Source organism: Molothrus ater, chromosome 19 (genome assembly GCF_012460135.2).
Source record: "Molothrus ater isolate BHLD 08-10-18 breed brown headed cowbird chromosome 19, BPBGC_Mater_1.1, whole genome shotgun sequence".
NCBI lineage: Eukaryota > Metazoa > Chordata > Aves > Passeriformes > Icteridae > Molothrus > Molothrus ater.
In genome coordinates, this window is record NC_050496.2 from 4714572 (window position 1) to 4739059 (window position 24488).

The window sequence follows — 24488 nt, forward strand, 5'->3', positions numbered from 1 at the left end:
TCACAAAAAGTCTGGCTCCCATTAAATTTTTTGAAGGACAAAGGCAGCAACCTGTGAGGAGTGACTGCCTGTACCATGGGTGCTGTGACTGCTCTCAGCCTAGGGTTGGGGTGCCCAGGAGGGGTGTCTGGGCTCTCTGGCTCATGGATGTTGTGGGTTCATCCCAGGGTGATGCCAGCCTGGAGGGCTGATCAGAATTCCACACCTGGCTGTGCTGCCTCCTCAGAGTGAACTCGGGCAGCTGATGCTGTCAGCTCTTGCCTTGCCTTGGGGGAATGAGCTGGAATGTGGGAGTTGAGCTGGAATAGCCCCTGCTCTGACAAGGCACGAATTCAGGACCTGCAGGAGGCAACAGCAGGAGGGAGATGTGGGGGTCGAACTGCAGGGACAGGCAAGATGTCACCAGGTGTGGTGGAGGGAGACAGAACTCTCCATCCCAGTCCTTGGGCAGTGCTGGCATACACAGGGGACATGGACAATTCTGTCTCACTTGCATTGAGGATGTCTGAGAGACAACCTTTAATGAAGTGTCAGCTAAGGGGGCTGATGGCAGTGCTGTGCAGCTGAGGATGTGACAGGGACTCACTGTTGGAGGCACCTTGGCTGTCACACACCAGAGCAGCTGCAAAGCCACTGGGTCATGGAGGGGAACCTCACCCATGTCCTGAACGAAGCCCACCAGGCCTCCTCCTCCTCCCTCACTCCCAGCTGAGAGGACACAGGCAACTTAGAGAACTGCCAGGAAAAACCTCTCATTCCAGGGTGAACCAACTGATGTGGGGTGATGTTGGTAATTAAATTAATGCAGTTTGCCTTCCCTGCAACACTTAATTTCTGTCATGTACCCTCATTTCTGCTGCACTGTGGGTTGCTCTGATCCATCCTGACCACAGGGGATGGATCCTGACAGTGTTGTCACCTCCTGTCATTTTCCAACTGCCAAGGCTGAGATGTATATTGTACATATATTAAATTTTTTTAAACAAAGTGTAAATATCTACATATATATATATATAAATATATATATTTATATATATATAATATATGTATTTGTTCAGCCAAGGTTTACCTCCTCCTTATATATATATGCATGTATTCCATGCATATAACATATATAGCATATAATATATATTTTATACATAATTACTAATTATACACATTTATATAGTATTTCATATATAATATAATGTATATTATGCATATTATATGTGATATGCACACTATATATTATATTATATATTTAATATTTTATATACGCTATGTATTTTACCTATAAAAGTGTATATTATTTATAATATACGCGTTAATATATTTCATTTATAGGTTTTGTAGATGTTATATATAAGCACACTCTTAGTGCATGGAAAGGTCAGCCCAGCGCTCTGCCAGATGGGCTGGAGCTGACCTTTCCTATTTAACTAAGCCATTGAGTGCCTGTACCCGTGAGGATTCCAGAGCGGACAGCGGAGCGCCGGGCACGGAGCGTTCCCTCGGGCAGGAGGTGCGAGAGCCGCGGGCCGGGCGGATCCTCCCGCCGCCCCCGCCACAGAGCGGGGCCCGAGCGCCGCCGCCGCGCTTCCGTTTCCCCCGCCGCCATCTTCGGCACGGGCACTTCAGCCACCGCCTACACCCCGTGCCTCTCACCGCCGGGCACAAGCGGGAGGCAGCCGCGCTGCGAGCCGCCCTCAGGCAGCGGGAAGTGTACTTATCCCCCGAGGAGGGACGTTTCTGCCGCTGTCCTCCCGAGGTACCGGCGCAGTTGGGACAGGCGGTGAGGGGACGCCGTGACGGGGAGAGCGGCGGCGGTGCCCTCACCTAAGATGGCGGCGGGGGCGGGCTTTTCCCACCGAGAAGATGGCGGCGGAGGGAGCGGCGCTCTGGCCTGGTGGCGGGACGTGCTCGGCTGGGTGAGGGGAGCGGGATGGGACCGTCCCCCCCCAGAGACCTCCCCCTTCACAGGGACTTTCTACCCCGCCACGGAGACCTCGGTCCAGCCCTGCTGCATCACAAAGAACCCCCCAGGCTTTCTCCCTCAGCTCACCCGCACCTTCTCCAGCCAAGGCAGCCCCTCTCCGCCTTGCTCCCGCCCTCATTTTGGGGTCATCCCTCCCCTGTTGCATGAGGGGCCACTGGGTGGGCATGGGGTGGGGTTACCCGTTGCCTGTCTATCCTTCTACTCCCTGAGGCAGCCGCTGCTATATTTTATTGTATTAATCATAATTTCCATCCTCGCGTTCATACTTTGCCGCAGGAATGGACCAGCAAGTCCATAGGTAGCGGAAGGGTCTCCACCCTCCTCTTCCCCCTCCTCCTCCCCACCCCTTAAGGGGCGGTGATCGCGGCGGAGAGGAAAGAAAAGGATGCCACGGAAGCTGTTGTTGCCTTATAAATCTGTTTTTTCTCACTTTCGAGCTCCCCGGGGTTTGCATGACTCTTTGGCGATGAACGCGGCCAGAAGTGGCTACCGGGTCTTCTCGGCCAACTCCACCGCAGCCTCCACCGAGCTGGCGAAGAAGATCACGGAGTAAGTTGCCTTCTCTTTCAAGTTTCTTTCTCCCCCATCGCTCCCCTGCGCGGGCAGGAGCCCTCCTGAGCGGCTGGAGAAGCTTCTGGCATCCCCCCGCCTTCCCAAGGCGTCTCCTGCGAACACCTTTGTGGAGATTTTGCACTGGGAATCTTCACCAGCTCTGCCTGAGCCAGCGATGGAAATGGACCCGCCGCTTTCTGCCTCTTTGACGTCCATTTCACTGCTGGAGAGGCTGGGCTGCAGCAAAAGCTGTTACTTTTGGAGAGGGAGGAGGTGAAACTTGGCTGGACAAACCTCAGAAAAGCGTTTTCAGCAGGTTTGGGAGATGCTCAAAACTTTCTCCGACTCCTGACCTTGTTTTCCCAACAGCTTCGGTGCCTGGGGCAAGGGGAGTGTCCATGTGCACATCGGTACAGCACCTTGCACTGACCAGAGCGGATCTGGGAGAGCTGGGCAGCCTGTGCTGTTTGGTTCGGGGTAAAAGTCTTCCCCATTTTCTTCAGCCCATCAGTTTAGGCAGAGTTTGACCTTGTCTTGTCCGGGATGGATGCCCTGCTGAGTGAAGGGTGTCACAGCTGCCTCCAAAATGGGGCTCTTGGTGCACAGAGCTCTGAGTTTCTCCCAGCACTTGAACTTTGGGGTTCAGTGAGTTGGGTTCAGATTGGAGCAGTCCCAGCTGAAGGGACTGTTCTGAGAAGGACATCTGTGTATTGGGCTGTCAGCTTAGAACAGGATCTGGATTTTCTTTATGCTGTTTCTCAGCTACAGTTCATAGGCAGCTGATCCCAAATCGAGGGGTCTCAGTGCTTGTTTCCCTGCTGCAGGTTACAGCATCCCAATTATCCTTTCTAGGCATCTGCTGTCCCATTCCCATCTCCAAGGCTGTGCTTAAATTGGAAGTAGGACTTAAATACAGGTGTGTTGCCACCTTAAACTATGAAAACACTTTGCTGTTTGTCCTGCTTACTTAATAAATAGTGTTCAATCCTTAGCACAGATTATCTCCACGGAGCTGACTTGGCTGTTTGGCTGGGAGGTGTGTTGGATAATAGTGATGAACTTCTTTAAGTGTGAGGCTAAGAGGAAAATCCTTGTATTTGGGAGTGGAAAGCTTTTTTCTTTTTTTGGCTCGTGTATTCTTGCTGTGTTTGGTCAGTTCTTTCACTGAACTCTGAAATTAATATATCTCTCTATAAAAGTAAGTTTGCTGCAGCAGATGGGACAGAGTTCTGGAGGGCTTGTTCTGTTGCATCAACATAGCACAACAGAATTCCCCTGGGGATGAACTCCCAGTTCTCAGGAGTGGAGGAGCAAACAGGCAATCCTTCTTCCTTGCTCTTTGTCTTAAAAATAACTCCCTTCTTTTTAAAGATGAAATGAGAAGAGACGTGCAGAGGCTTCCCCAGGCTGTGGTGCTGGCTGGGGTGATGTGCTGATGTTATCCCAGGGATGCTCTGAGGGGGAAAGAAGCAGGATCTGGATCCAGAATGACCTCCCTGTTGCCTCCTTGATCTCTCACCAAGTAAATTTCTAATGGGAGCAGTGTGGGGTTTTTGCCTTGGCTCTGCCATCAGTGGGATGTTGGATGCTCTGGTGGTGGCACGAGCATAGCCCTGTGACACAGAGCTGCTGCTTAGCTGAGGCTTAGGGACATTTATCTTTGTTGTGGGTGCAAAATCTGGAACTGTGTGCAGTACAGATTTGCCCACAGTAAAAAGTCTCCCAAAATTAAAGGTATTTTCAGCATCTAGTGCAGTGGTTTTGCACTGCCTTCCCTTGGGAGCTTGAGGGCTGTTTCAGCTGACCTGTAACACATCCCTTGTTCTTTCAGGTTGCAAAAGATGCGTGGCTGCTGCCTTTCCCCCATCTCACATCTCAGCCTGTTCTTTGCTGGGGAGGTCAGTTGCATCTTTAAATAGAGTTGGAGCAATCTTACAAGGGTGAGTCTGTCCTCTAATATTGTGCGTTCTTTTTAAAGTTTTTTTAAGACCTTGAGTAAAAGTACTAAAAGAACTTTAAAACAACACGCAATATTAGGAGGGCCCCTTGAGATACCTGTCCCTCTGTCCTTTACCTCTAGGTGTGAGCTTAAGATCTCTACTTGAGTGGTTCTGACTTATCCTTTTTAAAATCTCAGGCTTGGAGAGGAGTGTGACACTGCCCAGCTTTCAGACACCTGATTTATCTCCTCGCTTTGTTTACTGCAAAACTTCCAGAGCTGCTTTCGTTTCAGGCTCTGAGCATCATGTTCTGGCACAGTTCTGATCTTCTTCATTCCCCTTGAGCATTCTCTAGTTATGGGACAGAGATTAATGGTCAGTCTTGCTTTCACTTTAGGTTTTCAGAGCTTTAGCTGGTGGTAGTGACTGCCAGGGAGAGGAGATGGTTCTGGATTATGAGGACCTTGTGAAACTTGAAATAGTGAAGATGTTCCTTAGATTCAGCACCACTGAAACATAAATAAACCCATATATTTACTTTTCCCTTATAAATGGAGAGTGATGATTATTTTATTTTAAATTCTTTCCATGATGGAAAGAAAACTCTTGCTATAATTAGAAGACTTGAGATCTTATTACAAACTGCATTTTCAGGGGAGAAAGATAATTTCTGTGACCTAATGGGTCCTAATTCTGGTCCCTAATGGGCCTGTGTGCTGCTGGGGGGAGGGAGATCTGGGAAGTCTTTTTGACCTTTAATCCAACAGATGCATTTAGATCTCCCTCTGACTGCAGTGCTTGGCTCAGCAGGCACAAATATTAGATTCTACTCACTGCTTATGTGTTTGGCTTGGAGGGAGGTGGTGATTGAATCTTGCTAATGCCTCCCCAGTGCTCCTGCAGCTCTGTGGTGTGGGATGTGATACTGTCTCACTGCCAACTGTGGATGTGAGTATTCCAGAGATTCACTCAGTTTGCAGCATGGAAAATGCTGGTGATCTGAAGATAAAGCATTGCCATGAGCCTAAACAATATGGAGTTAGGAAAACATGGGGATTTGTGTTTTGACCTGTGGCTACAGGGAGCTGGGTCACAGCACTAAACCCAGGGTGGTGTTTTCTGTGACTGGGTGGGAGGGGAGCCCTGCTTTGGGAGGAGACAGTACATTCAGAAGACTTGCAGCAGCCTCCCTCAGCTGAAGGAGAATTTCTGGTAGGAAATGTATTCTTTAGGTCATATTTCCAGCACATAAAAGGGTGGCAGAGGGGAGTCAGAGTATCTCTGTGCTGCTTAGGTGGAGCACAGAATGTGGATGAGCAGGCTGGGCTCATGTGGAGCTTTCTGTGCTGGCCAGCACAGCTTTAGGGGAATTTCCTTCACCAGGAGTGGGCTGGTGGGAGCAGAGGAAGATCTGCCTGGTGTTTGCCAGTAGTTGGGCTGCATGGCTTTGGCATGGCTGGAACAAGTGATTCTAGTGGCAAATGAGCAGTAGGAACTTTCTTCAAATATCCAATTGTGCTGGGTGGATGGAGAGAGGCAAAGGAGAGCTCAGATAGTTTTAAGGATATCTAAATAGATTGTATCCAGGAAGCTGCCATTCCCTTTCCTTTCCTGGCTGTTCTTATACTGGGGGATTAGGAAGTGCACAGCAGAGCTGCCATTGTGCTGGCTGGACCATGACTGATCTTTATTTAAAGATTTGTTCAAGTTTGAAAAGCAATTCAGAGTCAGGCTGTGGCTTGATTTGGCCACAGTCAGGCACAGCACAGACCCTCTGTCCTCTGCTCCAGCACCTTCTGAAGTCTGCACCAGTTCCTGGAGTCTGTAGATGTGGGGAGAGTTGGGATTTTGCAGAGCTGAGACCAGGGAAATTTTTTATAATGAAGAGGATATTGCCAAAATAAAATATCATAATTAAGAGCTTTGTGTGCAGATTTCTCTTCAAATGGAATGTTTGTGCTGTGAGCTGGCTGGAAGCTCCTTTGGAGATAACCTGACAAATGTCTTGGATTCTGGTCACAGAAGGGGAGAAGGAAACACAGCCTTGCTGAGGGCACTTCTCAGTGGCACTGAAACGGGCTCTGATGGCACAAAATACTGTGAGTACACCTGCCCCTTGAAACTGATTCAGCTGAACGTGGAGTGTCTTTGGCTGCCCTTTGTCTCAGGAGCCTGGTACAGTGGTTTTTGACAGTCTTCAGTGGAGGATTTTAAAGTACAATCTGATACAATGTTTCCTGAAATGCTGCAGTGTGTCACTTCCTCATTAAACCGTAGGTGACTCCTGAGCTGTTTGCATTCAGATGTGGATTTGAGACAAGTTTTATAAACACTTTTGTATTCACAGCTTCATATCCTCTTGGCATGTTTTGAGACTGCAGAAAGTTAGATCATCCTTCCTGGGCAGTGTTTACAGAGATTCCAGATCAATAGGAATTTTTACTGGCCAATTGCTCTGAGTAGGATTTTTAAAGCCATAAAGAGTTGGGGTTTTTTTCTCTTAGATGCTGTCATGCCCCAGAGGAATTGGTTTAGTGATGGAGCTAGTGTGAGGATAGCAGCTTATTTTGCTTGGAGATGTGATTTATCTGCAGGAGTTCAAATGTTATTTTTTCCAGAAGCAGCTTTGTCTCTGCTGGGTGTGTGGTCTGGGTTACCTGCAGTGGCACTTTCTCTGTCCTAGGGCAGGTCTGCCTGTGTCTGCAGAGGAGTGATCAGTAACTGTGGTAGTCCAGGTTCATGTGTTTATGCTGTTAGTCCTGGAGCTGGATGAAAACAGTTCTTGCTGTCAATTCAATTCCTCTATCCTCTAAAGCAATTGGGAGCTTCAGGAGAGGATTTTGAGTGAAAAGATTTGGGATGGAAGAGAATACAAGGGAGAGGTAATAGAAGGGGAAATTTATCTTTGAACTCTGGCTGCTGCCAGGCTGTGTGGTTGATAAGGTTGTGCCCTGCCCTTGACTTCCATGCAAATATCCCCTTTGATAAAAGTTCTGTGGAATTTGGTGCTTCACAGCAGGAGTTGCACCAACAGTCCCCCCCTTTATTGTTCTTGACTCAGTCAGGGTTTATCAGACTCCTTCCCTGGCTGATACCTTGTCTAACTGAAGCCTGGAGGAGGGCATTTGGTGCCAGGTGTGCCCCTGGGGTGCACATACCTCAGCTGCTCTGGGGGAGCTGCCTCTGGATCCTGCTGTGCCTGTGGCTCCTCTGGAGTGCTGCAGGCTGGGCTGGTCTGGGACTTCCATGGGCAGTTTTATCTCCTATCCACTGCTCTTGTTCACTTGTAGTCAACAGTTGGACCAGAGCTGGGATTTATTGTCTGACTAGAGCTGCTCATTCCCCTAAGCTGGCATCTGTCTTGTGTCTTCTGCTCCCTCCACCCAGGTTTGACAACTGAGCTGTTTTAGTGCCCCAAGCCAAGCTGTTTTAGTTCCTCTTGCCATGGGAGCAAACTTGCACTTCTGATTTCTTGTTTCAGCAGCACACAAATTGCATTGCTGCTCTGTGCTGAGTAGGAGAGCACTGGGCTCTGGTTTCTGCTGGCTGCATCATGGAATCATGAAGTTGGAAAAGACCTTTAAGACTGAGCACAGCTGTTAACCCAGCTCTGCCAAAGCCACCACTAAATCACATCCCCAGGGGTCATATCTACATGTCTTAAACCCCTCCACCACTTCCCTGGGCAGTGTGTTCTAAGGCTTGACAGCCCTTTCAGGGAAGAAGTGTTTCCTAATACCCAATCTAAACCTCCCCTAGTACAATCTGAGAGCATTTCCCCTTGAGCACCACAAATACGGTTTTGTTTGCCAGCACTTAGCACTGAAAGTGCCACCTTCCAAGGGGTGTTTTGCTGAGATGAGTCTGGCTGGACTGGTTTTGAAGCTTTCCTTCCTGCCATGAGATTCAGGGCTGACTAAGGGCACTTGCACAGTCTCTCCAATGGATTTCTTTTCCCCAGTACTGAGGTAGGATTGTGCTGTCTGCAGTGAAATCAGGGCACACATGCCTCCAAGGGGAGCTTGCAAGACTTGCCATGCAGTTGTGGAGGAACAAGTGTGAGTCATTAAACATTTCCCACCACACACTGCTCTGGGTTGGGTGGGTGTGTGTGTGTGTGTGTGTGTTTCTGAGCTTGTTTGGACTCAGATGCCTTAGCAGTGATTAGGACTAAGCTTGGTGCTTGCAAATGCCAGACTATCCTCATCAGGACAGCAAGATCCCACCTGCAAAACTCACCTCTGGTGTCAGTCTATCCCTGAGGTGCCCAGGCTTGCTTGTATACTTGACCAGCTGCCAGCTCTTTTTGAAGGTGCTGAGGATGCCTTTCCATTGCAGCTGCAAGTTTTAACCCAGCTGAGCTGGGAGGAGCCCAGTCAGAGATCTGTGAGACTTCTGTGGCCCAGGCTGCAGGGGATGCTGCAGTTGGTACCTGAGCAGGGCTGGTGACAGTCTGGCACGTCCAGCTCTCGTGGTGGCAGTTTAGTCACCAGCCCAGCCATTGCAAAATGTGCTGCCAGACACTCAGTGGGCAGGGTGTGCGTGCCAGGGGCGTGCTCTGGAGCCAGCTAAGCAAATATATCCCGTGGCATCCGAGTGTCTGTTATCTCAGCTGTCCCAGGCACACTCTCCAGGCCAGCTTCTAGCTGGGACCTCCAGCTTTGGCTCACAGCTGGGCCCAGCAGTTGCTGATGACACAGAAGCATGCCAGGGCCAGGCTGTGTTGTTTTCACTTCTGACAGCACAGATCTTTGTGACAATTGAAGTGCAAGGCCGAGTTAGTTGGTAAGGAGATGGAGTGAGCTGAAGGCTGTAGACCAGAAAAATAAACCAGCAGAAGAAAACTCTTCTATTTAGAGTTAGTCCTGATCTGCAGAATTTTGGCACATATCCAGGTAAATACAGTACAAGTGCAGGCAGGAAACTGCTGCCATAGTCAGCGTGGTGAACAAAGGTCTTTTTCAGGCATAAACTGTTTCCTAATTCATTGTGTGGCCATGGCCACAGAGCAGATCCTGGGAAAGGAGGGAATTGCCCCACTCCATCTCACTTGGCCGAAGCATCTCCTCTTCTGCAGGGTCTCTGAGGCTCTGGGTTAAAGCACAAAAGCCTTTAAGTACTTACTAATGGATTACTTGTCAGTACAGTTAAATACTGAAGTGTCACCTGAGGGAAAAGTCTGCATTTTGGAGCCTTTTAAAATGCTCTTCAAAGTCAGTCTTTGTTTTGTAAGAAAGAAATGAAAAAGAGAAGAAGGGTGACTAATCTTTGTTGTGATGAGTGTTGTAGATTTGATATTTAAGAAAAGGAAGGAGTCATTTGATAAAATAAAAAAAACCTGAAGTTAAAATCTCATTAATCATTTGAGTTATTTCAGAAAGAAGGTTCAAGGAGAAAATAAAAAGAAAAATATGTGGGAGGCAAAAAAAGTGACTCGGGTGCCATTAATTGAGTCTGAGTAAATCATTTAACTCTAGTTGCACATCAGACCTGCCCGAGGGGGCATTGCAGAGGCTGGCAAGGTGTCCTTTGCCATCAGGATCACAGCCTGTGGTCACTCATACAGCTTTGGGTACAGCAGTGACCTGCTGCAGAGCTGTGTGTCCCAGGGCCCCCTCAGGGACATCAGAAGGAAGGAGACCCCCAGGAAGGGGAGGATGATGTAGTTCTGCAGCCTGGCTGGCTCACTCCGCTCCCTCTTGGGCAGTGCTGTGTTTTGGTGGTGTGTGACCTGGTCCAGTCCTGCTTGGCAGCACAAACTGCTGGGTTCCTCCATTTCTCCATTTCTAATGTCCTTTTCTTCTTTCCAGGCGTCTCGGCGCTGAGCTGGGGAAATCTGTGGTGTACCAGGAAACCAATGGAGGTAAGAGAAATCTCTGCTATTTGCAACTGTTTTGAGGTAATCTTAGAAATGCTGGGTAACTCCATTGGCCAGACCTGTCTAAGAAGTGCAGTGATTCAGCTGAGATGTTACTGCTGCTCCTGGCACTGCTAAACCTCCATGGCTGACCTTGGACAAGGCAATTAAACATGTTTCTTGTTTTCACTGGTTATCTTGTTTGTCTGCCCATCTGCAAACTCTCCTCTAGAGTTCTGCCTCAGGTTTTAGCTGCTGCCAAATCTTTTATGCTCCTATGCTGAGCAAAACATCTCCAGATTTAAAAGTAATGCCCTGCTTTTTCAGTGTCTGCCTTGTGAGCTTTTAAATTATCCCTTTCTTTCAGCCCTTCCCTGCCACACAGAATTTACAGCTGCCCTTGCTTTTAAAAGTGCAAATTCATGGCTGTGCTGGGGAAAATACCTCTTGGAGGATGCTTTTGTTTTTAAGGAGGTTAACACTCTGCAAGTGCCCATTTTCAGATGCTGGACTAAAACACAAAGGTATTGGCCAGCAGAGTTCTGTGGCCAAGAGTCATTTACTGTTTCAAGACCTCTGGTACCTTGTTTGCAAGAGAGAGTAGAACCAGAGAGCTGCTACAGGCTGGAGGAAGGGGTGGAGGATTTGTGTGAGTGCTGCTGCTGTTGCAGCCAGAATGGGCCTCTCAGTGGGAGAGCTGCTGTGGTTATGGTTGGGGTGGCTGGTGCATTCCTGCCTGGGAGAGCTCGCTGCCCTTTGGGCTTGGTTTTAAATCAGGTTGCTTGCTCTGAGGTCTGAAGCTGTTTTTCATCACTGCACAGCCAATGAGTCTGCTCTCAGCAGAGTCCTGTAGGGTTACTGCCAGGCCAAGGCAATTGGACTTGGAATTCCATAGCTGAGGAGCTGTGTCTCCTTTTCCTTACCCCCTGCCCTCTAGCTCATGACTGTGTGGGAAATGAATGGCTAAGGCAGGCACCTTGGGGAACCTGGGGTCATTGTTTGGCTTTGCAGATCTGCTCCAGGCTCAGCTTCTGCATTTGAGTCAGGGACTGTAGGAGTGATGCTCAGCAGAGACCCAGACCTCCAGCCTGTGTCAGTGTTGGAATATCTTCACCTTGACAGTGAGATTGGGAAGTTCTTGCTCTGAACTTGGTGCTGCTGGTGTTGCCTTGAGCTCTCCAGCCAGCGTGGAGCTGATCTCATGGTAAGCTGAAAGAGCAAAGTGCAAAAAATGCTGAGTTACCTTCTTGGAAGTACTGAAGGTTGTTCTGCCTTGAGTGGTTAATTGCTCACAAATGAATGTGCTGTTTACAGCTCTCAACACTCCATGGAAGTGTGAAAAGGATTTCTCATTGAGAGTTAGGTAAATTGTCTTCTAAATTTTAAAATTCTAATTTCTAAATTCTAAAATTCTAAATTCTGTAAAAAATAAACAGCTATTCAGCCTGCTTCTGCTTTGTAAATACAGCTAACTCACTGGTATGTTATGCCAGCTGTACCCAGGTCCAGCCTTTGGAAAATTCACTTGGCTCATCTGTGTATGTGTGTGCAAAGGGCAGAGGAGCGAGTCCTCATCTGCCCTGACCAGGGGGCAAGGTTCCTGCTACAACATGGTGTGTTGTCACTGTCAACCTGATGTTTGGAAACAAAACTGACTCTGTTTTCCATCCTTTTCAGAAACAAGAGTTGAAATAAAAGAGTCTGTCCGTGGACAGGATATCTTCATCATACAGACAATCCCCAGGTGAGGCACTTGTGGCTCAGTTTTGCACCTGGGATGTGCTTTGAATACCTGGATCAGCAGATGGTTCAGTGGTTTGCTCACTGTAAACCAGCACAATGAGCAGCAGAACTCGAGCAGTCATTGCTCTGACTGAGATGAAGGCCTCACATAGTGCTAAGCTGTTAACACTCCCAGGGGATTGATTGCAGCTTCCCATCAAATCGCTGGATTGTGTCACTTGAGGCAGGACCAGGGTGACTGATGCTTTCCACTGAAGCATCCCTGCTCTGTGGCCTTTCAGGCTCAGCTGTTGGGTGATTTCTGACTGGCATTTCCATCCCAGGATGGGTGATTTCCTCTGCCTCCCAACCACCAAGCAGCAGAGCCGCCATCAAACAGCAGCTGCTGCTTTCCTTGCAAGCTGCATAACTCTTCTCCTTCTGCTGTAGTGGTGTGAAACTGACCTCAGGTGGAATTCCATAGCCTCCCTCCTGTGCTTTTACAGTTTGTGATGATGGTGGGCCTTTTTGGGTTTTATTTTGGGCTGTTCTAGGCTTGGAGTAAGAGAAGTGCTGCAAGTAAGCAGGGGGCTAGAAAACCATGTGTAACCTCAGGAACAGCACTAGGGTGATGGGAAGGGAGCCTACAAATAAATCATAACTTCAAATTGACCTACTGTGAATAGGAGAGGTGCTGTTTTCAGGGATGAGGTATTGATATTAACAAAACAAGGACATTCCTGCTGTGATAGCTTTTTCCAAGTTACCAAATTCTGCTCAGATTTTGGAGATCACAAGAAGTAATAAGTTAGCAGAGCTTAATTTTAGCTCAAAAGTAGCAGGGAGCAGAATTGCCTGGATACAGGATTTTTCCTTGCTTGCCAAAGAAATAGAGCCCACTGAGAATTCAAGTTCATTTCCTCTGTGAAATGCTTGGCCTGTTGCAAAGAAGTCAGTAGGGCTCCTAGACCAGCTTACTCACTTCTGGAATTCCTCTTGCAGGCAGAAACATGTTCCTAGGGCTCATCTCTCTCCAGAGAGATGCCTCAAGTGTTTCCTCCCTCAGGGAGCAGCTAAATCTCTGCAAGATGAAAATGCCCTGCTGCAGGATTATGTTTTGGGTGAATGGTGCCATTCTGTTGTCCCTTGTGAGGGAGTTCTCTGGAATAACCTGTAACTGAGAGCTGTGTAAACATGAAACAGATCAAGTGTTCAGAGAGCTAACTCAGGGCATTAGGGACAGGAACAGTTTTGGGAGGGGAAAACCTCCCCTTTGGTTTTAACTTGTTGATCCCCTTGTTTTTCCATTAACTGAATTCAGTGATTTGGGCCAAGAAATGGATCTTTTTTAGACAGAATGTTCAAGGCCCTCCAGGTGAGGAGCCAGTGTTGTGCAGCCAAGTCATCTTTCATTCCTAAACTGCAGCTGTGCCTTGCTGCATTGCTAGAGAGGACAGGTTCAAGGACATCTCAATTGTGCTGTGGGTTTCAGGGAGCTTTTCAGGAGAGTCAAAACAACAACTGTGTGGAATAATCTAAGAATAGGACTTCTACACTCAGGAGTGGTTTGAAAAGAAAATATTAAGACTTATTAGTAGAGAGAGAAAAAACCTTGTTATGCTGCAATGTGAATTCACAGTCTGCATCTTAAATGCACAGAGATCACAGAAAGACCTGAATATTTGATACAGGCTCTCTGTCATAAAAGCTGTAGCACAACCAAAAAAAAAGGTGACAAGAACAGTCACCATCCAAAACTGGTGTGTGGACTGGCATTTTTGTGAGGGAAAAATCAAATAGCTCGTGTTTCTATTCAGGGAATAGAAAAATGAAGGGGTTGGTGATTTTGTGATACCTTAAAGGCAAATGGAGCCTTTTAGTGCTGAGTGTTGGTGCTGATTGTTGCAAAGTCCATGCACAGTGTCACATTAGGTGTTTGCTCAGCCTCCAGAGCAGGGGTGTCAGGGGTGGCCCAGGCAGAGATCAGGAGCAGCAAGGGAGGCTCTGGTGTGGCAAGCAGGGTGTGGGGGATAGCTGAGCTGCCTCTGAGTGTCCTGGTAATGAGCTGCCAGCCCCTGGGTGAGGTCTTGGCTCAGCCCTCCCTGCAGTAACTGGCTGAGCATGGCTTCAGGGCTGGAGATGGGGAGGGCAGCAAGGAGCCTGGGGTGCTCCCTTGGGGTGCAGCAAGGAGCCTGGGGTGCTCCCTTGGGTACCTTTGGGAGATGCTGGGGCTGGCCTTCCTCCACCAATGTCATTTTTCCCAGCTGGTGCCCCTGGCTGGGGTCAGTGGCCCTTGCAGAGGAGCAGGTCAGTGGTGGCTCAGCATGAAACCATCTCAGCCCACCCACCCTGGGCACTGCTGGAGGGACAGATGGACACATCCAGCTCTGCCCAGTGCCTGTGCCTGCTGCTCTGCAGGAGCTTTCCAGAGTCCAGCTTGGGATCTTGCTTGAATACTGGGAAAAGTCCCCTCCTTGAATAACTTCTCCATCAATGTGGCTACTGGTGTCCTGCAGCAGCACCTGGACTCCTGGTGCCTTTTGAAGGCCCAGTCTTGTTCTCTACCTGCTTTCCATGTGATAATGTATGGATTTTAAAAGAATAAGTTGAAAAATAATGATGAAAAATACTAAGTTTCTCAGATGGACTTTAAATAGGCTTGTTTGACCACTTTGTTTTTGTATGACACTGATAGTAGCATCTTTTTCTTCTCTCACAGCCCCACTGGCACAGCTAAATCACCAAAGGGAAGAAACAGTTCTTTGTTGTCCTGTGTGGCAGGGGGCTGTGTTTTATGTAATTCTTGGCTGGGTGCTCCAGAGCCAACAAAGCTTTCCTGTGTGTAAATGGCATTGTGTGCACAGGCTGCTGGGGCCAGCAGGACAACAGAGACCCAGAGCCTCACAAAAGAAGAGGCACAAGTGGAGGTTAATTTCCAAAGGAGGAGAGAGCAGTGGGGAAATGGAAATGGTCAGAGGTTTGTCATGGGTCATGTCTCTGGGCATTTGGAGAAGCTGTGTCAGGAGGAAAACAGGGCCTGAGCAGTGTCTGGGTAATGTCCAGAAAGCTCTGCAGAGCTCTAGGCTGCTCTGTGTGGGAAGATGGCCCAGTCAGCCCCTGCCCTGCCACTGTGGGCAGAGCTGAGCCACTCCAGCAGTGCCCTCCTGGCTGGGCTGGGGACACGTGTGTCACCTGGAGCTGGCCCTGCTGGAAACCCCCAGGCAAGGAGGGGTCTGTGTTGCAGGAGTGCCTGTCCTGCCATCTGCAGCACGTGCTCTGCAGTTCCCAAAAGTTCCTGAGTCATCTGTGCTGATGCAGACAGTGGCTCTTGGTGCTGGCCTTAAGAAATAAAGGGTAACTAAAGGGAACTTAACTTTTATTCCCCATCCCAAAATTAATTAAAATACAGATTAATACACTCCTACTGGGCCACTCCAGTCATTGTGGGAGAGCAAACTGTAAATGGGACATTTCAGTCTCATGACCGGTGACAGGACTCGAGGAAACAGCATGAAGCTGAGTCAGGGGAGGTTTAGGCTGATATCAGGAAAAGGTTTTTCACCCAGAGAGATGCTGAGCACAGGAACAGGGAAGTGGTCACAGCACCAAACCTGTCTGAGCTCAAGAAGCATTTGAGCAGCACTCAGGGGCAGGGTGGGATTGTTGGGGTGTCCTGTGCAGGACTAGGAGTTGTACTCATGCATACTCAAACTCAGCATCTTCTGTGATTCCTCTGCCTGGGTTACTTTTTTGTTTGGTTGTTTTTTCTTTCAAGAAACAATCCTTTAGCATTTCCTGTGCTGTTGTTCCTTCCATCTCTAGATCAGAGTGTGGAGATGCTGATGTCCACCAAAGTGCTGTGTCTGGAGTTTGAACTGCTCCAATTGCAATAGTTCTTAAGGCAGGAAAAATAACCTGCCTTACACTGTTAAAGAGGAAAATACCCTAAGAAATCCAGTGTGGATGAAGTTATGTTGGCTGCATGTGTGCTGCTTCTTTAAAAAAACTATTTTATTTCAAATTACACTGTATCAAGTGACATTTGTTCCAAAGTAAATTCTATAAAAAGCCTTTTTTGTCAGATTATGGAGGGAAATCATCATTCACCTTATGTTAGAATATAAAATCAAATTCCAGTCCACAACTCTTGAGTACTGGTGTTGTGTTCTGTATGTGTAAGTGTTGATGGTAATTTGTTGTGGCGTGGTGGAAGGAGCTGTATGGCTGCAATCTGGGTCTGGCATACATTAGCCTGAGATGCAGCATTGTTTGTTTGGAGTTTTGGTGAGGGGTAATCTGGGTGTAAATGGAAAAGGAGTTGCATTGGAAAAACACCTGCTAATATTTGGAATTGTGTTCAAATCTCCTAGAGATGTGAATACTGCTGTCATGGAGCTGCTGATCATGGCCTATGCACTGAAGACTTCCTGTGCCAGGAACATCATTGGGGTCATCCCCTACTTCCCCTACAGCAAACAGAGCAAAATGAGGAAGAGGGGCTCCATAGTCTGCAAGCTGCTGGCTTCAATGCTTGCCAAGGCAGGTGAGTGTCCCAGGGAGCAGCAGCACAGCAGGCTTGGTGCTGCTGGGCATCCCAGAGCTCATCTGTCCTTCCATTCTCCTGTTTGATGTGGGGATGTGTTGCTGAGATCTTGAGCCACATTAGGGGAGTTAATTTTCTTCAGCTTTCTTGTGTTTCTTTGTAACTTGCACCTGGGGAAGTGGCCTAGAAATGTTACAGTGAAATACAGTGTCAGCCCAGGGCTGTGGCATCACATGCCTGTTTCTCATTATGTCTGTGGAACTTTCTGTGTTAATCTGTTCATGATTATTTTATGACATGGCATAATAGTCTGAGTAATAGCTAAAACAGTCTGGAAAATGGAGGTGTTGAAGGAACTCCAGCCACGTGGGAATATTTTTCAATAAATTGTTCTTTTTTCCCCCCTTAGGTTTAACACACATTATCACTATGGACCTTCATCAAAAGGAAATCCAAGGCTTCTTCAGTTTTCCAGTAGACAACCTGAGAGCATCCCCTTTCCTGCTTCAGTATATACAGGAAGAAGTGAGGTTACTCTAGTTCTGTGTATATCAACTTGTCTGAACTCATTTTAATGTGATGGCAGCACAGGGCCTCTGCTTAAGTAGAGGAGCTGGTGTCAGTCTAGGTCAATCCTTCTGTTAATGACTTCTTTCTCAGGGGGTACCTATTGCATGTGTCATGGAAAGATGTTACACTTCTCTGACTGGATAGAAACTGAACTGCAGCACAAGCAGGAGAGGAGCTTGCTCTCTGTGGAGTTAGTGCCATTTGAGAGATGCTACTTGTGCCTCTGCCTCTAATCTCTGAAATCCTGTTAAACTGCTCCCCTTCTCCCTTTGTGCTGTGCTGGATTTCTGCCTGCTCTGAATTATTGATAGACTTTGTCTTGGGCTGAGTGTAGGAGTGCTGAGCACAGCAGGGCTGGGAGCAGGGCACAGAGGTTTTGTTCTCCATGTGCAAAAGATGATGATTTATTCCCACATGGTGAGAGCAAGGCTTCCCCATATGGGGAGGGTTAAACATAGTGAACAGTCCCACCTTTGCAGAGCACACAAATTGGAAGCAAGTGCAGTTGCCTCTCTAGTTTCTTGTCACAGAGTGAAGATTTGGTTCTGGGGAGGAGGATGGGTGAAATTATTCAGCCATGTATGAAACCAGTTACTCCCTAGGAAGAAGATTTTTTTTAATTAATTAACTTTTTATCACATCCAGATTCCAGATTACAGAAACGCAGTTATTGTAGCCAAATCTCCTGGTGCTGCTAAAAGGTAAATGAATGCTTTGCTAGCTGGTTAAAAGTTACTTGGAAAATACCTGAGCTGGTGGAAGATATACCAGGGAAAGTATGGGAGGGTGGGAGATGGATTGAGAATCTGGTCATAATTCTTTTGTGGCTGGAAATGGGATGGATGTGGCGCAGATAGACAGCTGAACTTTGTATTCCCACCCCTATGGGCATAAACTCTGAAATGGTTCACATTGCTGCTGGAGTTTGAGCAGTGCCTGAGCATCTCAGAAAGCATTTCCAATGTGGAGGAACACAGGAGAGCCTGTGGTGGAGCCAAGGGGTAGAGTGGGCTCTGGGATATTAATGAGAAATTAAGAGTCACATCCAGTGAGGTTTCTTGCAGAGAAACAGCCACAGAGGTGCAGCCTCTGCTTGCTGTAGTGGCAGAGAACTTGCTGTGGTGGGCTGTGAAGCTGCCTCAGCCCAGCAGGCCCATGAGGGGCTGGTTTTGTCTTGCAGGGCTCAGTCCTACGCCGAGAGGCTGCGCCTGGGGCTGGCTGTGATCCATGGGGAGGCTCAGTGCACGGAGCAGGACATGGATGACGGGCGGCACTCCCCTCCCATGCTCAAAAATGCAACTGTGCATCCTGGCCTGGAGCTGCCATGTAAGATCAAGCTTCTCTGCTTACCTTTTGGGGGAAAAAAAAGGAAAGTTTGGTGGGAAATTTCTGTTGGTTTATCTGTGTGGGTGTAACCAACCTAAAGGCAGTTAGACCAGTGGGATTTCTTTCATAGAAAGGTTGATATCAGTGAGTTGTGGGAGAAGTCACAGGGGAAGGTTTTTATTTAATTCCTTCTGGCCATGCAGAGCATCAGTATTTTCTCCATGGCTGTGCCTGCTCCACAGTGTTAGACTGACAAACCTCTGATAAAGGTGGTGCTTTTACAGTGTTCAGCAACAGAATTCATTGAGCTGATGAAACAAGGGGGATGTAAAAGTGTAAGTAATGAGATAACAACCACTGAGACAGGCTGTTGGCTCCATTGGGGAGGGGAGGGCTGGTCTTTGTCTTCCCTTCTCTGCAGCCATTGTTACTGCTGGAAATCTTCTTCACCTTGGCAGCCAGATGATCATATTCCAATGTCTGTTTTGACAAGGTTTTGAGCTTTATGTGGCTGGGGTGAATAGGTTCTCCAAGAGCATTGTTGACCTGCTTCTGGAGCTCTTGGCATTGATTTGGGAGCTGAGAGCAAAAGAAAAAGAGGAAACTTGTGTTCTGGGAAATGCCATCCTCAGGATTGCTTGTATTCCTGCAATAACAACACTACAATCAAAATCCAGCTCCCTTTTGGGAGGATTTCAGCTTTCTAGGCAGGTGGTGGCAGGACAGGAATTGGGAGCAGGAAGGTGGCTGAGAAGTGCCCGTGGGAAAGGCTGTGTGCTGCTGTGTGTGGCAACACCAACAGTGGTTTGGGCTACTGATAATCATCTAATCTTTGGAAATTTAGGGAGAACATCCAACCAGTCAGTGGGCATCTTGTGGAGGGGAGGCAAGTAGGACTGCAGGCATTTTACATCACTCCAGCTGTGTCTCACTGCAATACAATCAGTTAAACAGTGCTTTTGATGCTGGTGAAACTCCTCTTGGGCCTTGAGGGGCAGATGGGGCTTGGCAATGAAGTTTGGGGCTTTATTGTTCTGCTTCTGACAAGGTGATTTTTTTTTCATGCCTGTCCAAGAAAGCAGGAATTTGCATGGTTATTCTTCACTTTCTCCCTCCTCTCCTATTCTGGAGGATGCTGTCCTCCAGAATGTCAGTAGCTGACATTTGTCTGCTATGGAGGCATTGATGTGATTGTAATTTTATTTCCAGCCATGTCACTTCAGAGAAGCTCAGCTGTGGAAGGTTGTGCTGCTGGAGAACCCTGTAAATGGTTGTTGATACAGAAATGTGCCCTTGTCCAGTTTAATTATGAATCCAATGGAAAATTGTTTTCAGTCCTCAGCTATCCAAACACAGACTAATTTGCTGTGTATCACCACTTTCTTATTTTATCTCCTGCTGCACAGACTCAGCACTTGACCAATGACCTTACATCCCAGCATGCCTAAGGCACAGTGTAAAACAGTTGAGCTGTGGCTTGGCAGCTCTGTCATGGGGTGGATTGTGAGGCAGACTTGTCCCAAACTCTCAGTAGAAATTTCTTTTCTCTGCAGTTTTCTAACGTGAGATATGCCTGATTTTGAGTGAGCTGGGTTCTGGAGGTGCAGAATTGAGGTTATCCCTATCTAAAAGCAGTCTGTGCATTCTGGTTGTGTCACAGTCTCTGCCAGGCAGAGGTGAAAGTGCAGCTGGGATGGCAATGCTGTGAGTGTGCTGACCCTCTCTGCTGTGCCTCATTTCTGGCCAATTCAGTCATTTGAAAAGTATCTTCCCACCTCAAATGTCACATGATTCCAAACCCTCATTCAGCTCTCCCTTCCTGGTGCTGAAAGCTTTGAGGGCAGAGTGTAGCAGGGTTCAGCTGTGTGGTTGGTTGTGAAAGGTCAGACATGTGCTGCTGCTCAGAACTGGATATTCCTTACACCAAAACTGTCCCCAAACCCTACAACTGTCAAAACAAAAGTGGTCTGTGAGTCTGCCTGGCTTAGCAACTGAACCTGGGCCTGGCAGGAAGGAGCTTGGGGATGTTCCTAGGGAGTGACTGAGACTTCTTGTGGAGCATCCCACCCTGGGCTGCAACCAGATCAGTGTGGAGCATCCCAGACTTGGCAACTGAAGCTCCAGGCAGTTGTGTTAGAGGCAGGAGAGAGGTGTGTTAGAGGCAGCCCCAGAGCCCCACAGCCATGCCTTGTGCTCTGTGCCATTCTCCATGGGCTTCCTGCTGAACTGGCTGGGCTCCTGTGTCCTGGCATGCACCTTCTCCCCCTGTTCTAGCAGGGATCATGTGCCTCTAATTAATGAGTGCTAGGCAGTGTAATGGCTTAGTTATTGTCCTCTGAGTGTGGCCTGATGTGATATTCTGATTCGTAGGGAGCCACAACAGAAAAATGCCAGAGGTGCTTCTAATTGCACTTAAAATGCTTCACTAGAGCAGCAGCAAGAGCCCACAGCAGTGCAGCCCCTGAAATCAGAGCCTTGGAGACAGGATGGCACTCCAAGGTTATTCCCTTTGATTGTGTGCTTTTGTGTCTCTGGGCTTGCAGCTGGCTCAGGGCTGTGCCTTAACAAATGCACGGGGACTCTTTGCCTGTTTCCTGGAGAAAAAGAGTGGAGCACCATCTGTTAAATCATTTCAGTGGCTTTGGAATTCAGTGCTTTGTACAGAGAGCTAATGGTCTGCTTGAATCCCAGAGCCCAGCAAACTGCCACAAAGGGAGTTTGGGGGAGAAACTGCACTGACCATGGCTCTGTTCCTACTTCCCTGCCCCCATCTTGCCTGTGTTTAGGCTGGGCACAGAGGTGTTTTCTGTCCTTCCAAGGTTATCTCTACACAAAACAGTTCATTCTTGAGCAGCCTTTTGCTCCCAGGCTCTGTTGTAAATGCAGCATTATATTTCTTGGTGATTGTCACTTTAATTTGCACTGTCAGCTCCAAACAGAATTTATTTTAGTATTTCTTAACCTGTTTTTGACCACTTAATTAAAGCAACATGTTTACACCTGGGAATGTTCTTTCTTAGTGCCAGTGATCCTGCCTTTAACATGTGGTACTTTGGTGTATGTTATGCACATCTGAATGAAAGTGTTCTTTGATATTCTTGTTTTATAAAGAAATGGTGGTTGGTCTAGTTTTTTCTCTTTTATTTTTCCCCCTCAGAAGCTACAGATACCACAAGCATCTTTTCTTACTCTCCAGAAAAAGTCAGCAACTCTTTAAACCAAACTTGTACGTGATCCAAGGGGTTACACCATGCAAAAGTACCAGCATGGCTTATTTCTGTTCTCTTCTGTCTACAAACATAGAGGGTTTGTGTCTGGGAGGAAAATATTCTTTTATTATTTGAATCATTTTTCAAGGCACCTCCTCGTAGCAGTTCTGACTTGCACATCTTGATATGTTCAAAGATTCTGAGGAAGAAGCTGGCTGCACTAACCCTTGTGTAGACTCTCATCACCTTGGAGCAGTTGAGATTTGATGTGGTTGTGGGTAGATCCTTGGCTTGCAATTTTTTTTTCTTTTTTTTGCAGAGAAAATTGAACAAGGAAAAGGGAGAACATCTCTTTAAGATCCGGGTAGGTCGACACGTTGCCTACCATTCTTTAAAAATAAACCAAAATTGAAATACAGCTTTTAAAAAACAGACAGAGATGCAAAGCACTGCTAATGTTGCTGGTTGCCATGTTAGCCTTTAAGCATAGCAAGGAATGTGTCTGCTTCCTTCATGGAGTAGAAGGATTCTGATTTGCTGAAACTCCATATCTCTGTGAGTAAAACAGTGCTGAATTTCAGCTCCCCAGGCCTGTTCACCATTTGTGTAGAAAAGTTTCCCCTGACCTGGCTGCTGTAAACAGAGATGGCACTCATCACTGGATACACACAGAGGCTGGGATGGCAGCCAGGTGAATCCTTTTGATACTTCACAGCTCCCACCAGGAGCTCTATTACTGTCCAGACTAGATAGTAAACTCATAACTAATCTGAGCAGGTCAGTAGTGCCTGTAACTGGAATTTATGATCTGCTTATCTTTGGTGGTGCTTAATCTTCATTTATTATAAATAATCTTCCTTCTCATAAGAATATTTTTCCTTCAGGATTTAGACAAGACTTTGCATTTGGTAGGAGACTCAGAAATAACCATGCAAGGGAGGCTGAGGAATCTGTGCCATGAAGAGCTGTTGATTAACTCTTCAGTCCAAGGTAGCTGTGACTTTAACTGCAAAACCTGGCAATGAGTGATGGGGACTTCAGGCAAAACAGACTTACTGGACACCTTTTGTACAGTTTTGGTAGGTTTATGGAAAACCAGCCTGTGGAGTAGGTCATGGATGTGAAGAACAGCTCTACACAAGAATCTTCAAAGTTGTGGTGCTTATAATTGCTTTCATTATATGCCTCAATGTGAGTCATTCACCCAGGTGTGCTTGCACTCTAAGCGTTCCCAGGCACTGATGAGATATGGGAATGGTACTGGATCATCCTGCTGTGCAGGATGGGGAGTTTGATGTAAGACTTTTTTGGTGAGGAGAGCAGAGATCAATATTTAGACAGGCTTTTTGCTGGGCAATGGCTTGTGTTCTCCTGCTGCTCAGGTACTACATTGAAGTGGATTACCCTAAAAGAGAAAAATCTTGCTTTGTCTGAACTCCTTGAGGCACTTGAGAAGCCTCTGTGGCCAGAATCCTGGCAAGACCTGAGCTTACAAAAGGAGGGGCACCAAGTGCCTTGGTAGGACACTTTCCACTCACTGTGGAGAGCATAAAATAGGGCTGTGGGGTGTGGAGGTGGGCCAGGTAAGTGTTACAAAATGCTGGAGGTGCCTCTTGGCTTCAGTGGTTAGATCAGCCCAGATTGTCACCTACTGACACACGAGTGCCCACCACAGTGTCCTGTCCGTGCTGGAGGTTTTTGTACCAGCCCCCCATGGCAAGTGAGAGGTTTGGCAGATGGACAGCAAGGCCCTGGCCTGTGCTGGAGGTTGGTTGCTGTTTGGTGTAAGTCTGAAGGCTGTGTTACATCTGGACACTCTCAGTGCACCTCAGTTCAGATCTCTGGTATTTTCATGATGCTGCTGGAATTTTAGCAGGGTGTGGTTTTGCATGGACCCTGTCAGTGCAAAAGTAGTGTCAGGAGGGAATGGAACCTTATTTCCCAGTACATCTCTTCACTGTGTGCCAGGTAGCACAGCTTGTCAGTGTCTGCTTTGATCCAATTGCTGGTTGCACTGAGCTTATTGAACTGAGTTTCAACTGGATTTTGTCCTACTCTTTCCATTAATCCACTTAAAAAATAATCAGCAAAATTGCTTCTGCAAACTTCCTTAAGCTTTCTTTGCCTGAGCAGGTGGTATTAAGGTTCTTACACCCTCTCAAAGACCCCTCTGTGTTTGGTGATGTGAGAAAGCAAATGAGCTGCAGTGCAAGTCTCTGGTCCTACAGATGATTTACTGAGTCCAAGAGGTGAAAAGTTGCACCTTGTAAAGCACCTGCACTTTGAGAGGTGCTGCTTGGAAAAACCCATTTGTTGTTCCCAGTCATGGAATGGACCCTTTTTCAAGTCCTGTGCTGGAGCACAGAGAAGGTCACTGATATTGCCCATAAACCAGGTGCTGCTTTGTAACTCTCCTTGCACAGGGGTCTGTTAGAGAGTTGGAATTGCTTTCTGTTTCTGAGGTCAGTACAAAATCCCCACAGAAACAGAATTTCCTCTTTATGCAGCAGTGCTGTTCATTTGAGGAGAAAAAATGATGGTTAAATGAGAGTTTCTCACTTAGGTGGGTGTCAGGGTCATGTAAAGCACATCTGTGTCTGCATCAGTGTAAGGTGTTTAATGGTTCAGCCTCTTGTCTGGTGGAACTGGGGGGGGTTTGACTCAAGCCTGAGTCACCTGGACTCTTTTTTTTCCCTTCTTCTTTAGTGATGATGGCCAAGGAGAAACCGCCAATAACTGTGGTTGGAGACGTTGGAGGAAGGATTGCCATCATTGTGGTATGAGTGTGAGGGGA

The 24488-nt window shown here is 47.4% G+C and overlaps 1 protein-coding gene across 5 annotated transcripts in view; it reads left to right on the top strand.

The window, feature by feature from the left end:
- Positions 1 to 1644: 1644 nt before the first annotated feature.
- The window catches only part of PRPSAP1 (phosphoribosyl pyrophosphate synthetase associated protein 1), a 28394-nt gene continuing 5550 nt past the window's right edge, over positions 1645 to 24488 (top strand). The window contains exons 1-9 of one of the 5 annotated variants that reach the window (XM_036394371.2): positions 1645 to 1747; positions 2413 to 2524; positions 10278 to 10330; positions 12002 to 12068; positions 16417 to 16589; positions 16999 to 17114; positions 17805 to 17860; positions 18340 to 18485; positions 24401 to 24471. In XM_036394371.2, coding sequence (XP_036250264.1) covers positions 2442 to 2524; positions 10278 to 10330; positions 12002 to 12068; positions 16417 to 16589; positions 16999 to 17114; positions 17805 to 17860; positions 18340 to 18485; positions 24401 to 24471 — 765 coding nt within the window. In that variant the 5' untranslated portion in view covers positions 1645 to 1747; positions 2413 to 2441. Of the gene's footprint in view, positions 1748 to 1873; positions 1908 to 2129; positions 2274 to 2294; positions 2525 to 4358; positions 4468 to 10277; positions 10331 to 12001; positions 12069 to 16416; positions 16590 to 16998; positions 17115 to 17804; positions 17861 to 18339; positions 18486 to 24400; positions 24472 to 24488 lie in introns of those variants that run through there. The other 4 variants (XM_036394373.2, XM_036394372.2, XM_036394374.2 and 1 more) reach the window with 4 other exon arrangements.